The 16867-nt window shown below is 40.3% G+C and overlaps 1 protein-coding gene across 2 annotated transcripts in view; it reads right to left on the bottom strand.

The window, feature by feature from the left end:
* Positions 1 to 3371: 3371 nt before the first annotated feature.
* SCG3 (secretogranin III) overlaps positions 3372 to 16867 on the bottom strand; it is a 42356-nt gene continuing 28860 nt past the window's right edge. For both annotated transcript variants that reach the window (XM_084640433.1, XM_084640432.1), the window contains 2 exons: positions 12811 to 12891; positions 3372 to 6685 (listed from right to left, as the gene is read on the bottom strand). In XM_084640433.1, the coding sequence (XP_084496559.1) occupies positions 6567 to 6685; positions 12811 to 12891 (200 nt within the window). In that variant the 3' untranslated portion in view covers positions 3372 to 6566. The remainder of the gene's footprint in view (positions 6686 to 12810; positions 12892 to 16867) is intronic.

Raw genomic sequence — 16867 nt, forward strand, 5'->3', positions numbered from 1 at the left:
ATTTTTCTGTACAGTGCAAGACAGTATTATTTTGGGTTTATCTCCCAAAAGGGGTATGTACGTGAGTGCTGGGGGAGTCCTCTCACACAGAGCTGACTTCAGTCTGTGACTGCAGCTGGGTTTGGCCCTACCTGTGTGTGTGTGTGTGTGTGTGCTGCAAGAGGCTGGAGAGCTTAATTCAGGTCAGTGAAATCCCAGTGCCTCAGGTGGCATCCCAGAAGGGGCGGTCCAACCCATCACATCCATACCTAACAATAGTTAAGTACAGAGATGAAATCTTGGTCCCATTGAAGTTAATGGGAATTTTGCACTCATGCATTGTGAAGGGTGGCCAGACTATGATTTCAGTTACGCCAGGCTAAATCCAGAGTAGTTACACTTAAATCAATAGAGTTACTACAGCTATTCCAGCTGTGCAACTGAGATGAGACTCTGTTACTAGAACCTTAATTTCAACCTAACTCTCTTTCCCAAGAGCTCAGTTGGCTTGATCTTCCATTGTCCCAAGCCCCAGGTTTTTACATGAGTGAGAGTGGGGGTGGGGTAAGGAATTCACTACTAAAGCAAAATTGTAGTACTTTAGTCTCACTTTTCACCAGTGGAAGTAGCTAAGCAAAGGTGCAAGGTAATAGAGCATCATGCCTCCTCTATTAATCAGGTATCCTGTAGACTAAAGATGTTATCTGGGGTCTTGACTGCATCACCAGTGGAAGCTATAGTGCAGATAGGGTTCAGGCCTGCGTATGCTACATCTTCCACTATTGCTACAACTGGTGGTGAAATGTGGCTACAAAGTTTGCTGGTGAGGACACAGCTATGACTACTCCCTTTGGGGCTGATCCTACAGTCCTTATTTGTCAGAACTCCCATTTACCCTGAAAAAAAGTTTTGTCCAAGTGTGCACTCTATAAGCTGGCCTCTATTCTTATCTGCATTTGGCATACATGTGTCAAGATTGCTCTGCCATACTGACATTTAAACACTCAGTTACAAATATGGGTTTTCCTGGTAATAGCGCTGAAGTAGTCTGAAGCTATTCAAAAGGAAGGTTGCCTGTAGTAGGCTCTTATCTTTTCAGTGTCAGGTAGCCATGCCTCAGTTTCTCCCTTGGAGCTGTGCCTCAATTTCCAGGCTGTTGCAGGGTCATTTGGGGGTATTCGGAGTGATTTTGGTCCTCCGGCCAAAGCCAGAAGTCCACTCCTTCAGGGGTGGACAAAGAGACCAGAACAAAACAGTTACTTCAGCCCCACCCAGGCTACGCAGTTTGTTGGTGCAGGGCTAACAGTCTCTTCGCCTTGCAAATGGGACTTCCATGCTTACTGAAAGCCCTGGCCTAAGCCTACTAAACAAACCCCCATGCCAACACTAGGCCTTAAGACCACACCATTGCTGTGCTGTCCCCGCCCCAGCTTCCATTTTCTCAACCTACCTCTTGACAGATTCTTTTCAACAGCCCTCCTGAATAACTTCCCCTGCTCTCTCAGTAAGCAGCCAAACCCCAGATCTGCCCTCTCCCTGTTTTTCTTTTACATTTGAAGGAAAACTGCTCCTTATATTCTCTGGCACTCCTCCCAGCATGCCTTGCAGCAGCCTACAAGTCCCAGGGTCCCTCAGGGGACTAGCCATCCCAGAATTCCTTTGTTTCACAATGAACCAGGTGTAGGGTGTGCTTGACTATTAGGTGTCGTGAAAGGGTCAGAATGCACTCTGTTACACTGCCTGAGGTTTGACCTGAACTTGGGGACCAGATCCTGAACTGGTGTAAATCTGTGGCACTCCATTGACTTCACTGGAGCTATGCCAAATTAATTAACCCCAGTTGAGGAGCTGTGCCTGTGTATATAACACAATTAGCCTGTTAATGTCTTAGATTTATTTAAATGGCAAACATTCACTTTCTTTGGCCTAACCTTTTTGAACATGGATTGCAAAAAATTACAAACTTGCCCTATTCAGAGGATGTCTGTTATTGGTTTTTCAGATTGATGGATTTTATATTTCATACTTTAAAAGGTGACTATACGTCTGTGACTGAGTGCATGCAGAGTTCATTTTAAAATTGCCTCACTGTGAGTTCCTTGGCATACTGTTTGTACACATCCTTTTATTCCAGTGAAACAAAGGCTTCTGCCACACCGACGGAAGGTTCCCATAAAATGAATTAAATTGATGCTCTCCCATTAGAAGCATTGTCAATGCTTTTCCTGTGCTTTTGAAATAAAGGCCTCCTGTGGAATTGTTTAGAGGTTACCACATATTACCGTTGAGTTTCTTTGTCATTTTGAATGCTCTGTGACTTGCACAGAAGGCAACTGCTCCAGCACACACTCTCATAGCTAACTGGTAATAAAAATGTAATTTAAACATGTTGAACTCCAGAAAACAGAAAATAAATTAAAGAACTTTGTGCTTACTAGCAATGTCTTTTATTGCTACTGCAGGGGGAAGTTTCTGCATTTGGTGAGGGAAGGGCTCTTTAAGATACTGAAATGTTCTATGTATTAGGACCTTGGTCATTGTACCAGTCAATATGAGTGACAGTTTCAAAGGGACTGTTCTCTTTGTATAGTCCTTGTTGCTTCTCACTCTACCTCTATCGTTACTGCACATGCAATTAACTTTATTCACTTGGGAAGACACTATTATGTCCTTGTATTTGTATCAATTCAATATGAAGGGAGAAAAATATTTGACATGTGAGAGTCTCAATGGTATGAACCAAAGTGAGCGGCATAGGGATAGACAATATGAAAAACTTGTTTGGATCGGAGATGGATCAAGGAAGCTGCAGCCTGGTTTTGCAAAACCTCATCAGTTTTAAAACACCACCATGAGCAGTGGTTCAGGATGTGAATGACCAGAGTTCTGGCAGGGGTGAAGAGCACAGTGTGTAAACACTTCTGGTTTTGTTGTATTTTTCTGATGAGCAAACCAGGCATTTGTGATTTCAGCTTTCCAAAACCTTTTTCCGTCAGGGTTTGTAAAGTCAAAACCTCAGGGGGATTTGGACCGGGTTCCATTTGACTCAAATCACCAAAGAAAGGGTGTGTCAGATAAAAGGTTTTAGTTTTGGTTTGGGGCCCATTGCTAGTGTGGACAGAAGCGTGGATGTAGGGCTCAGGCTATGAAGTCTGTCCATTGACTTTAGAGGGTGATAGACTGAGCCCATAATTCCAGCCAACATTCTTCAATCATTGGGGCCTACAGTATTCACATTGATACTCATGAGAAAGCTCCTATTGATTTCAGTGGAGCAGGATTGGGCCCTTCAAGAACCTGTCAGTGGGAACGATGTATTTAGTCCATTTCAGAAGAAAAAACAAACCACCCTCAACTTCTGTAGCTTGTAGCAAAGTGTTTAATAAAGTACAGTATCAGAAACAATATTCTAATAGAAAAGCTCATACTGTGAATACTGGATATTTTGTACTTGTTACAATTGTCAGTGATCATTTAGGTAGTGAAAGATTTTTTGATGCATCTAGCAGAGATACAAACAGAACAACAAAGACAAATTTATTTTGTGGTATTAGAACTAGAGATGTGCAAGGATGGAAAATATTCCCCTTAGTTGTTAGTAGAGAAAATGCTGGCAGAACATGGTCTACTGATTTCCACCAAGTGCCCCGGTAGCAAGCAATGTGCTGAAAGTGTTGCATTCATAAATGGCTATTAACCTGCAGTACCACTTATAGCTAAGATCACTCTGACCTTCATTTAGCACAAGCCACAGCTGTTTTGCAGCATAGGATGATGCATCGGGCTGGCCCTGTCTTGTCATGTCATGTTATGAAAGGTGATGTGACTGCCTGAACTTGACTTGATGTGCCACCAATCAAACCAGCAGCTGAAACATTCACATAACAAACTGGACCAGTTGTCAGGAGGAGAAATGAATCCAGCTTAAACAATGGTTTAAAAACGCGAATCTACTCACCAGAGTAGTGCTTATCTACTCATCTTTTCATGTTGACTTCAATGGGACTACATGGGTGAGTGATTACTCAGCAGGAGTCAGGGCCACAGAGTGAGATTCTGACCAGTTTGGAGCTGGTCAAGCAATGGGATGTACATTTTTGGAACAATTTTCTCAAAAATTTCATCCCTTTTTGGTCGAAATTAACAATTTTGCAAAAGTTCAAAAAGTTTCATTAAAATTGTGAATTATAACAATTTTGGGCCAGGTCTGCTGTGGACACTGATTGCCTATAGATTCGTCACATGATATTGGCTGGCCGTGCCTTTCTTATGCTGTCACACCCCTGCACAAGCTTCTGACAATACCCAGCTAGGACCTCATCCTTGAAAAATCATTCAAAAATATTCTGTGACCCCTGTTTTGGCAGAAGAAGAAAGATTAAACCAAAGAGGGAGGGGAAAGCGGTGTGGGGAAGGAAGCAACTGTAAGGAGGAAGAAGAAGAGTCTGGATTAGTAAAATAAAACGACAACAGTCTTAATGTGCTATTGCCTTCCAAAGTGCCAAGAGTTATGGCCACTTTTAACTCACTTTCTCTTGTAACCCCCAAATTGGAAATGAGTCAATATTTCCAATTTAGTTTTCAAACAAGAAAGTGAGTTAAAAGTGGCCGGTGGGCCACGAACTGCTATCAAAGGGTAACTGATCTTTTGAGGGGCAAGAGGAGGAAAAAGGAGTCTAAATAGTCTAGGGAACATTAAAATGGGGAGTGGGCGAACAAAAGGAAAATGTAAAAGAGATAAGAAGGGTTAGGAACACCCCGCCACACACATTCATTTGAAATAGCAAGGGAAACTTTCCCCCATAATTTTCTCTTATACTGCTACTAGGTACTGTTTTTCATAGCAGAAGAGTACATGGATCACATTACTCAATATTCTTTTTGATTTCTTAAAAGAAATATTGTTAATGAGCAAAGCTATAATGCAATAACCCACATCGATAATGCACTAACCAGGGTGCATATAAGCAGGTTATGGTACATTTCTTGGATGCTTGAAGGCACTAATCAATCCATGCACCAACAGCCTTCTAACGTACATATTATTATGGCTCATTGCTATCACGTTCGACTGAAGTTTGCTACTGGTAAAATTTGTAGGTGTTTGCACTATGCTGGCTATTGGCCAGAGTTCATTCTGGCCATCAGGAAAAATGTAGTTCAGATCTTTTCCCTTCTTATTCTCAAGAGTGCTGAGAAAATAAGGAAGTAGATAGTCTCCCTATGTGACGCTAACACAGACCTTGGGGTGATCAAGGGCAAATTGTACATCCACAGTCCCTACACAGCCAGACAAGTATTTACCTATAGTCTTCATGGCAGTCAAGTGAACATCCCAGATTTTAAAATAATGTCAAATGGGAGTTAATCTCAATCATCCAGAAGGAGGCCAATGAGTGCAGGAGACAGAACCTTCCCAGGAGCTAGACTAGAGAACTCACTCAATCCCACAAAAGTTAAGCCTGACAACTTCCAGAACTAACTTCAAAACTCATTGCTTTGCCTTCGCTTTTACATACAACAGAGAGAGAGAGAGAGAGAGAGTTTTCCCATAATGCTAAAGGAAATAATATCACCCAGTACAGTTCAGGGGTCAATAAATGGACCATTGGCCTGATTTTCAGAAATGCTGCACTCCTTCCACTCCCATTAAAGTCTGTCTGAAAATCAGGCCACATGTTCCTGAGCACATCTCTAATTTCAAGCCCCCCTCAAAATGATTTCATTATCTTTACATTTTTTACTTAGCAATTCAACGCTATTTACACTGTTACCAGGCTACTCACATCAAGAATGCAGTTGTTTATACATGCACAAAGAACTGACAGTTATCAAAGGATACACTAAAGAACTGCTAAGGGTGTTAATGACAATGTCTCTACCATGGTTGGCAGGGGAAACTTCAGCTCTTTCCTGTACCACCTGTATTAAAGGCAGTTGCAGTGTCAGAGATACATTAGTTAGTTCATGGCACACGTACTCAAGGAGCTGTAATAGTGAATGTGCAAACACAAACACTGACAGGAAAAACAATGATACACCAATGATTTAAAAATAAGACATTCTAGACATAAAATAATAAGGAGACTAATGACAATTTTAATATGGAAATTATTATCAAATATTTATTTGTAGAACTAGTAACTATCATTCATGTTCTAATAATGCCCTTTACAAATACATACAATAGCATCTTTGAAAAGCTAATGGAGTGAGAGCAGAAGGATGCAGTGTCAAAATAACTTTCCTTCAAAAACACATGGCTTTCGACCAGAGCACACCAAATGCAGACAGTATGTCAAAGAGAACTTTTTGTTGTTTACCCTGTTAAGTATAAATTTGATGTCATAATTCAGCCTTTGGGGTTGATATCTGTGTGTAGGAAAATACAGTATGCAGTCTGTGTACATAGCAATAGAGCTCTTCATTTTTGCCTAGAAAAGATTCAGTACAACGCAAACAGAGCACTTTCTAATGATTTCCTCAAAGTAACAGATCTGAGGTCACTGAGCTAGGAGTGGGTGAAGCTATACTATAGTTTCCTACATATTGGGCAGTCAAGTGACTTTACCATCCTTCCTGTGTTTTTACAGGCTGCCGTATATGCGCTTAATCACATCCGCCTCTTCTTTGTCAAGGATGCCCTTGTCCACGTAAGCATCAGCTTGCTGATCAATGAAATCCCTCAGCTTTGAAAGATCATAATCTGCAAAACATGAATTCATGAACACCATAAGCTTTCCCCGCTTTGCTGTTTCACCAATGAAACAATGTAATTGTCAACATTATCCATCAAGTCCATTCTCTGTCACCTAGGAAAGAATGGAATTCACTACAAATGAATTTTGGCATAGTAATAAAAAACACCCTTGTGCAAAGTCCTCTTATTTCTGAGATGCAGTAAGTATTATTCATGTATCTTTCTTGCTCTGTAATTGTTTTTTTTTAACATAGATCATCCTTCAGTCCAGTGGTTCAATGTGCTGGAAGCCTGTGCGTGCAGAAGTTGTTGTTAAGGCCCTATTATGTTCCCAGTTATCACGGACTTCACAGAAAATACTAAACTGACAGTTTCCCATCAAAAAACATAAAGCCTGTGTTCTTCAACTCTGACAGCTTTTTGTTTATGACAAACTTCCCTTCCTGAGAACAGACGTAAGAAATTCAAGAAATCAAGTCACTGGGATTAAGTGGACAGGATATGATTATTCAGCTTTGGCAGGCTCCAAGAATAATTTCCAGATTTGAAAAATATTGCAGTGAGTTTTCTGTATGTGCCAGTCCACATTACAAGTACTGAAAGACGCTTTCCATGTTGTGCTGCACTGCTAAATGATAAACACAGGCGCCTACACCAAAGAATTTGCATCTACCCAGCATAATGCAGGTTGAATGCCACTGAACAAAACCTTGCTATGATTGAAAATGTTACTGTTATCCATGGAAGAAGTATAGCTTTAGGCACCAATTCTGCAAAGAAATCTGAAGAACTCTCCCTGAGCAGCCAGTGGGCCATCTTAACTCTGACATTAGATATAATACACTAATGCACACACAGAGGCAAGATTCAATGGAGGAAACAATGGCTGGCAGTCTGGAGAATATCAATGTTCTAAAGATTTATGTTAATTTAAATGAATGAATATCTTTCCTAGAAAAGAATTCCTGTTTAATTTTTACAGTATGAATTATTTAGTCCATAAACAGAGGCATCAGAATTCTCATAGAAAATTTGTTGTGACTTGTTCAAATGTGCATTATCATATAAATATGAATTTAAGGACTTCTTCCTCTAACTGTGCACTATTTGCATAACAGACCATAATACCTTTCTCTGCCTTGTAATGGTTGAATGAGTAAGGAGGGACGATGTGCAGGGACACTTTCAAAAGCAGATTAATTTATGCAATTCAGTTTTTGCAATGAAAAGAGTTAAATATTGAGGCAGTGGTAACAGTGCAATGTTAACAGTGCCAAGAGCAGGGGGCTGGGAGTCAGGACTCCTGGGATGAAATCTTGGTCCCACTGAATCCAATAGGAGTTTTGCCACTGATTTTAATGTGGCCAGGATTTCACTCCTGGTTTCAGAGTAACAGCCGTGTTAGTCTGTATTCGCAAAAAGAAAAGGAGTACTTGTGGCACCTTAGAGACTAACCAATTTATTTGAGCATGAGCTTTCGTGAGCTACAGCTCACTTCATCGGATGCATACCGTGGAAACTGCAAAAACTCCTGGTTTGTGTTCCATGGTCTGTTACTGACCTCAGGTAAATCACCGAATACAGCCTTCCCTCAGTGTACCCATTTGCATAATAGCTATAATAATGCTTACCTATCTAATAGCAGAGCTGTGAGATTTCACGAATGTTTGTAAAGTGCTGTGAGATTCTCAGATGAAAGGGAAGTGAAAAATATTTATTGTAATAGTCTTATTTATTTATTATTAACCATTTCAATTTGCTCCAAACCTTCCCCTTTTTAACATGATACTGCAGGTCTGGCTATCAGTAACACTTCACCTGTGACCGACCTGACATGGAACATTTCTTGTGGACCTAAATTAGAAGGACTGAACACCTCATAATCGTGGCTTGTGTTAAAGTGCCAATACTGAAAGGCTGTAGATCCTGGGAAATTTCTGTGAGAGCTGGGGATAAAGCAGGCTATCAAGGTAAGGATTCTGAAGGCACTAGTTTAAGACATCTGCTCAAATGACAGGGCCAAATGCAGCCTTGCTGTGAAAGTGACATGACAGGTGGAGTTTCACCGAGGCTGACTGTGGTCCATAGACATCAGACATCAGAACAGGCCAGAGATGGGACATGCTCTCTTCTTTATGTGGAACAGTTACTACAGTTAACTGCATACATATAAAAGGAGGCAGTGCTCTGTTAGCATAAATTTCACATTTCTATTAGGTTTCAATACTAAGTTCATAACTTCTTGCTCTGGAGCCAAAGTAGATTACCAAAAAACAGCAAAGTCAAGAATGAGCAGATTAATTTGCAGAAAGTGAAAGGTAACACAAGACAGGCCTGCATTTAAGAATATATATGCTAGGTCCTTGCAAAGCATGGAAGATATTAAACACACAGTCTATGAACCCAATCTTTGTACATGAGAACTCTTACTGAGCCCAGTAGAAGCAATGTGTGTGTAAAGGCTGAGGGATTGGGCTTTTAAGAGAGCACTTTTTCTTTGGCTGAGATACTCCACAGTGTTGCCAAGCTGTTCTTGGTGCAAGACTGCATGGGATAGGCAAAGATGGCGTTGAGTCTTTATGATCCCATGAGCTGAGGGCCTGCCAGAGACCAATCTAGTTTTCAGCATAAGATAGAGCAGCCCTGAGGCTGCTCTAAATAATGCCTAGCTGAATATAGCCTCAATAGGATTAATTCCAGGGGTCAGCAGGATTTATGGATGCTCCAGCCATGCTCCCTTTTCCCTGGACATGCATGCACCTTTATGCTGGGGGCAGGGTGGAAAAGCTGTGTATGAGCCTTCATGGTGGCTCTATGCCAACTGAGGATTCCTATATTCAAAGGAAATGCCTGGGGACCAGATCTGCTGGTTTTACAGTTGCTTTGCATGACCAGAGCATGGCAAAATAGCCAGAGCAGGGTAAAGACTCTGGTTTTTAATATGCAGATACATTAATGCTAGTGAGTTAAGTCTTATATGCCTCCATGATGAAAATTATGCCCAATTCTTCAGCCTTTATTCAAGCAAAATTCCTATTGCTTTCATTTACAAAATCCCCAGATTCACTCTTGTTTTACATTAATATTTGCAACTACTGGATCAATTACATGGAAATTTGATGGTTTAATTAAATGCTAATTGAAATTACAACAGTGAAGATTTTATCCAATTTTGGCTAATCTGCATATGTAAAATGGCAACATTATTGTAGTTTCCTTTCGAACTCAGCATATGTCAGCTATGTTACATGCCTTTTAACTGCAATATTTCTTTACGCCTCATTAACTGGAATATGTAAACAAAAAAAAATCTTCTTTCACACATCTGAAACATTACACTGAACTCTGAAATGGCCATACTAAATTATACTGAGGCTAATTTACATATACAAATGAAGTCAATTGGTGGTATTTCCTAAAAATAATCATCGAAATCTTTCTACTCTATGAATGGTGAGAGTGAGTGTTATGAAACCTGATGGCTCTCTCATTACCTAAGTATTTTGTGAACAATTCAAAATATGCTGATTTGCATATAGTAATTAGGTATCTCACAGTCATGTTTCCGAGGACTAAAAATTAATATAGAGTTATTCAGAAAGAAGGCAACCTTCAGGGCTGGGAGCTATGCCAATTTACATCAGCTGAGAATCTGGCCCTAAGAGCGTGGATCTCAAAGGTGGATAGAGCATTCAAATAACAGCCTAATTCACCACTGCATTGCTTGTTTTATGTCAGTGTAACTCCACCAATTTGCCTGGGTCTTCAGCTCCCACCAGCACTGGAGACAGCATGGATGGGCCCACAGAATCAGGGAGCCATAACTGGCTCCCTGATGACCTGCCTGTTCCCGTGTTCAGCAAAGTTTGGTTATAGAAGAGAATAAGGCCAGAAATCAGGCCCCAATTTCTATTAATGGTCACCTAAATCACACAGGATTGTTTCTGTTTCCTGATTGGATGACTGATTTTTTTTAAACAGAAAAATGGCAAATAGCAAATAAGGGCTGATGAAGTCCCAGAGGGAATTTTCAGATGAATAATCATTTCTGTTAAAATTCATAAAACATTCTGGACTTGCAAACATTTTCCCAAGTAAGCTGACTCATCCATATACTTACAAGCAATTACTAATACAGGCCCATGAGTGGAGCAAATGTGCCATGTTTATGCACAAATATATTTGTGAATCACTTTTTGTATTATTCCACCATGTCCAATTTGCTAGTTTGAAAGTAGACAAAGAATTGATGAGCATGTAATCTTGAAGTGAAGGATTATGATCCTGTATGATTCAGTCTGGGATAAATTTACTCAGTTTGTACTCCAATTACAAGCACTGCTAGATTTTTGAATGAGCAGTTGCCAGAACACACAGTATAGAAACTAAGGGGTAAAGCATCAGGAGATTAAGGATTTTATTCTCATTTACTTATAGTTTAAGGCCCTAATAGTATAAAATATAATGATGTTCAAGATTGCCATTGTGGATCCATTCATTTAAGGAATTCACATCAGCACATCTTACTGCTTTTCCAGACAGATAAAATGCCAGTATATCCGTAGTCACCGTCATTTGCAGTAATTTGCAGTAATGCTGGGGAAAAGGTTACTGTGAAGAGGAGTGAGGGGCTGCTCAGGAAATGGTAAACAGAAAACAATCCCATGTGATTGAACACTAATTGCTGTAACAAACGCACTGATAAATGGAAATATTTATTGGAATTGGCATGAAAACTGCAGTAAAATGCAAGCCTGCCACCAACTACAACTGTTGCTGTGGGTTGTGTGGAGAGGATTTGAAGAGGGAAGGAGTTATACATGAGAAAATCGGGTCATTATTGTTCAGTCCAAACATCTTTTACTGAGCTTCTACAAAGGAAATGAATGTGTCAAGCTGTACTCATGCACTGATTAAATAGTGCCCATCTTACACTTTATCACACATAGGGGCTGCTGAGAGCACGTGGGGCAGAACCTTCATCACACATAGGGGCTGCTGAGAGCACGTGGGGCAGACTCAGTCTCAACTCCCCCTCCTCCATGGCTGCTGGCGGAGCTCTTTCTCTCCTTTTCCAAATGCTTTACACACTTTCCCCCACCATGCCTGTGGTTTCTCCCTACCATGGACAGGACGATGGTGGAAATCCAGCCAATAGCACCACGGCTGAGACAAGAGCTGGGATGCTGGTTCTGTATGATGCCTTGAGGGAGGAGATTGTATGGACAAGCCAAGTGGTCCTGTTCCTGTGGATCCTGCCCTTGCCCCTCTACCCCTCCCCAGCCTTTCCGCACTGTTGCCAGCCCCATCTCCTAGGAGAAGCAACGTGTTGGAGAAACAGTCTACGGAAGGTTGGGCAGCTGTTTCAGTCACTGTTCCTCTTCTACAGAGCTTTACATATGAAAGATGCACAGTGCCCTTAGAGCCAATCCTAGGAGCAATTAATAACACCATAATGCTCTTATCCTGCAGATGCGATTCCTAGATGTTTTCACCTTGACAGTATATGAAACAAAATCTACAGGATTAGAGTTTCCTGCTACTTGGAAAGGGATGCACAGCACCAGCACAATGCCATTGGGTTCCCACAGATGCATGCATACATTAAAAAGATCCTCTTCATGAATGCTAAAAAAAATAATCCTTAAAACACCTCTATTGATCTCACGGTGTAGGACTGACATTCAATGCATGCTGCAAGGCTAATTTATTATTCTCTGGAGTTTGGTGAGTGGGTGCTTAGGTGGGGGGATGAGGGGACTCAAGGAGTTTATTTCCAGCAGGTTAGTCAACATAAATTTTGTGAATTCAGGGCCAGTCTGGACAGGCTAGTTTTTATATTTTGTAGTAGTTCAGTGCAATATTAAATATATTTCCATAAGATCATGGATCTTTATAACAGACTATTTATATAATTTGTACACATAGCCTACATTTGGGCCTAGACTACTTAACAGTGATTCTAGCATCACTAATTATGAGGCTGTGATCCAGACATGTCCCTAGTCTCACATTTTATATTTCTATGGTTCAGCTCATCTCATCAGGCTAATTTATACGATGTAATTTATAAACTAAATTGTAATCTGAGTAGCGTCCACCCCACATGTGCAAGATTATTCATTTCATACCTTCTTTATTTCCCTGCTTGTTGTGCTTCTTCAGCCATTCTATATTCTTCCTGATGGCTTCCAAATATGCCTCAGCTTTCCCTGGAGGAACAGATGAGAGACAAATCAAACATCCTTCATCAATGATTGATGCAGCTTGTTTAACTGAGAAAATTTGGTTACAGTGAAGGCAGATTAAAACTGTTCTTAGTTTCCATTTAAGGGACCAGCCCTGTCATCCTTATTCAGGCAAAATTCCCATGCATGGCTAGCAGATCCTGTCTGTGAGAGATTAGTCAGCTCTGAAATGAATTTATGGCCGTTTCCTCGCTTTGATTTGTGTAACTCCCGTTGATATCCAGAGATATTGCATGAATGGACTAGGGTCAGTCTGTGGTGTTTAGAGCACAACAGCTGTTAAACAAAGATTAAAGTGTTAAGACACTGGGGTATGATTTTAACAAGACTGAAAGCTTTGTGCATCAGCTCACATACTAAAAACATCAGAAACCTCTTCTGTTGACTGGTATAACAGTGCACATCAAATATAAGATTGTGATGTTCTGAAAGGCATAAGAAAAAACCTACAACCTGAAATGCAGGCACAGTATTAGCTGAGAAAAGGAAAGCATGAAAACTATATAATCTCGTTATAGCCTTTATATTTTGAATTTTGAAATAGTGTCTATTTTTAGCCCCAAGAGCACACAGGTCAAAATTAGTTCAAGGATTACCTGATAAGGCCCTGAAAGGAATGTTATAGATAATGGATTCTGAATTCTTAACTTGGCTAGAGCTTTATTGATGTAACATGCTCATATTTGTCAGGAAAAGACTAGTGAGATTAACTTGTGGAAGACTGTTACTGCCTACTGTGCATGTCTGATCCCATCAATAAGTGGATACAATAGTAAATATACTGAAACCTTTGAGCTAGGAGTGCAGAGTTAGCATGGAAGGAAGTCAATCTGTGAAACAGCAAAGCATGTTAGATGAAGAGACAAAGGGTCAAATTCTGATTTAATTTATACCTGTGCAGGTCCATTGAGTTGAATGTGGTCGTGAAGGTCTGAGAGCAAAATTTGGCCCAAACTGGATACATCCTCCATAGACATCCCACCACTAGCTAGGGTATCTTGCCTCAGATTGTTAAATTAGTCTGCAGTTGTGGACTTCTCACTGCTACTGGATGCTCAAATAGCCACAGCAGCAAAAATACCCACTTCTCTCTGTGATTGGCTATAAGAGTGCACCCCATCCTACTGGGTGCCAACCTAGGTATGGTGACTCATGAACTGTGACCTCTAGGCTTGATTATTGCAACTCGTTATATCTAGCAGTGAAACCACATATGCTGAAAAAGCTCCAACCAATACAAAATACAGCAGCTGCCGGCTTGGCAACCAGGTTGCCATAAACATATCATCCCAGTTCATCACTCTCTGGTACTGGTTCATCAGTGAACAAAGAATCCATTTCAATGATTCTGCTCTGATATTCAAAGTCCTCCATAAGACTGGCCTCAGTTACCGAACAAATCACCCATCTCTGCAACCATGACCTCCCATGACAGCTACCTTCTACTGGAACAAGAAACTGTTGACCATTGAGGAGGCTTGTGAGTGTAAGAGACAGACTGTCCATGGGAGATGTAACTAGACTATAGAACTCACCCCAGCAACAGATACAAATGACCCTGGAGCTTGCCACTCTCATAGCTAAATGCAGAACACATGCAAAACTTAGCTTTCCCTCAGTAAGTCCTACACACAAACACATGACACCCACTCTCTCTCACACACAAACCACTACCAACCACAAAATCCTATGAAGGAATCAAAGTATTTTTCCTACAAGCTGCAAGGAAAGAATTATACAGAGAAAGTGTTACTGTTCTATTTAAGTACTTGAGAGGTGCTGAAACACGATAGTGATGGGCATTATGGAAGTGCCTTGACACAAGAGATTTAGCTAAAAGTACATTTGTGCTTGTCTTTGGATTTTGGGTCATCCCGTGTCTGAAATACACACTGGCGAGACATGCTGTTTTCCGTGGATTTTCTGTGTAATATGCCAGCAGAGTTGGATTTTTTCCATTTACTATGGATTTCTGTGGCAAGAGTAGCTTATGATCAGGCTAACCTGCCATTGCATGCAACATTAAATGCTGTGTTGAGGCAGCTGGCATGGTAACAGGTATCAATGCTCTGTTTCCTCTTTGAGCTGCTAATTTACTGCCAGAACATAAAGTTCTGCATCACTTTGAAAAGGCAATTGCTTAGGCTGACAATGGTTGTTAAAAGCACCCTCACTGTCTAGCAGTGGGCCATCCAAATTGCTTCATTCTGTAGAACAGACAACTCACTGCCTTTCAATATCAGCTTCTCATAACACAGATTGGAGAAATCAATATGTTCAGTCCAGAATATTAAATGCACCGATGATCTTAGGTCACTAAAATGCCACAGATGCAAAGAAGCAATATCTCACTGCACTAGGGTATTAAAAGGCATTTGATCTGATTCCTAATGTAGGCTATAAATTCTGTAATAAAGGATTATGGCCACAGTTCAGCTAGGCACATGGATCTGTGTATTTAAAATTAGGCATATGCTTAAGTGCATTTCTGAATCAAGGCCTATGTGCAGAGGCGTAGGAATAGAATGAAACAAAATAAAATACATTTTAGGAGACAAAATGAGAAAACAGTACTGTTGCTAGAGACATCTTTTGAGGTAGGATCATATTTACTAAATAATACACTAGCTGCATACACACTGCAATCACAACTACACTAACGAGTTATCTTCACTCAGCCATTGGGAGTGCTAAAGAATCATGTTAAGGGACTATAATATTCATAAAATGGTAATTAACCAATTTAATAAATTAATTCATACTTTTTTGCAGATAATGGACTAAATTAATGATATTTTGACCTTACAGATGTCAGCAAGCAAGCCTGTATAAGGAGACTGTTAATCATTCCAGTATGAATTTCTTTCATTCATTCCTAAAAACCTTAAGTTGCAAAGGGTTAAAAATCTTAGAAAAGGAAAAAAAAATACTATTTTAAACTCATATTGTCTTATTTTCATAATTTAAAAATAAGCATTTTGGGTTCTTTTCTGAGCATCTTTGGGATTCAAAACAGATCCTGCTCTCTCATTAGACTCAACAATATAATTCCGATTGACTCCACTGTACACGGCTGCACTATCCAGGCTCTTTAAAATATGTTTTAAACAAAATAATTTGCACTGAGAAACTTCTCAGGGCAGAGAGACTGTCTTCCTCTGCTTTACATGGAGCCAACCATGTCTAGTGCTTAAACAAGTACTAAATGATAATATACATGTGACTATACTGCATTCTCATTTAGGGGATCTCTTCTTCCCTCGATGTGTATGTGTATCTCATTTACATTACACAAAATTATGCTCTTGCATAAAGAGGCTGCTGATATTCCACTTCCATCACTAGGGTAGTTTAAGGATACTAATAATCATTCCAGGCTGTTTAGACTGGGGATTGGTGGCAGGGAATACAGACTGCTGGATTTAAGCCAAAGTGCTAAATTTGAATTGTCATTACTCAGTACCAGCTTATCTGAAAGGCCTGAGCAATTCCAATCAGTTTAGGGGTCAAAGAATATATAAAGAAAAAACTTCACAGTGCAGAGGAGAGCTAGGGAATTCACTAGTTTGGGTTGAAATTCATGAAGGTCTGCCGCCCAGCAGTGTTGGGTGCATTTGGGAAGAGCAGTCACATATGCATGAACGGAATTGTATTAATATTAGGGCTGGCTGAAAACTTTCCATCAATGGGAAATTGTTTTTTGATTAAATGAAAATGTTTATGAAAAAGTCTGTGTTCAATGGAAAATGTTGATTGTTCATCAAAACACCATGCACACGACAAGCATGTCAGCTCAGAGAGTGAGAGTTCAGACCCAAGAGTTGAATAGGAATTGGTCCAATGCTCGCAAAGAGTGCTAAACACAGGACCAATGGGCTTGTCTCATTAAAAAATTATTCCAGTGGTGGTATTATGCTGTATCCACACACCTGTGCCACTC

The sequence above is a fragment of the Lepidochelys olivacea genome, assembly GCF_965140295.1.
Source record: "Lepidochelys olivacea isolate rLepOli2 genome assembly, chromosome: 10".
NCBI lineage: Eukaryota > Metazoa > Chordata > Testudines > Cheloniidae > Lepidochelys > Lepidochelys olivacea.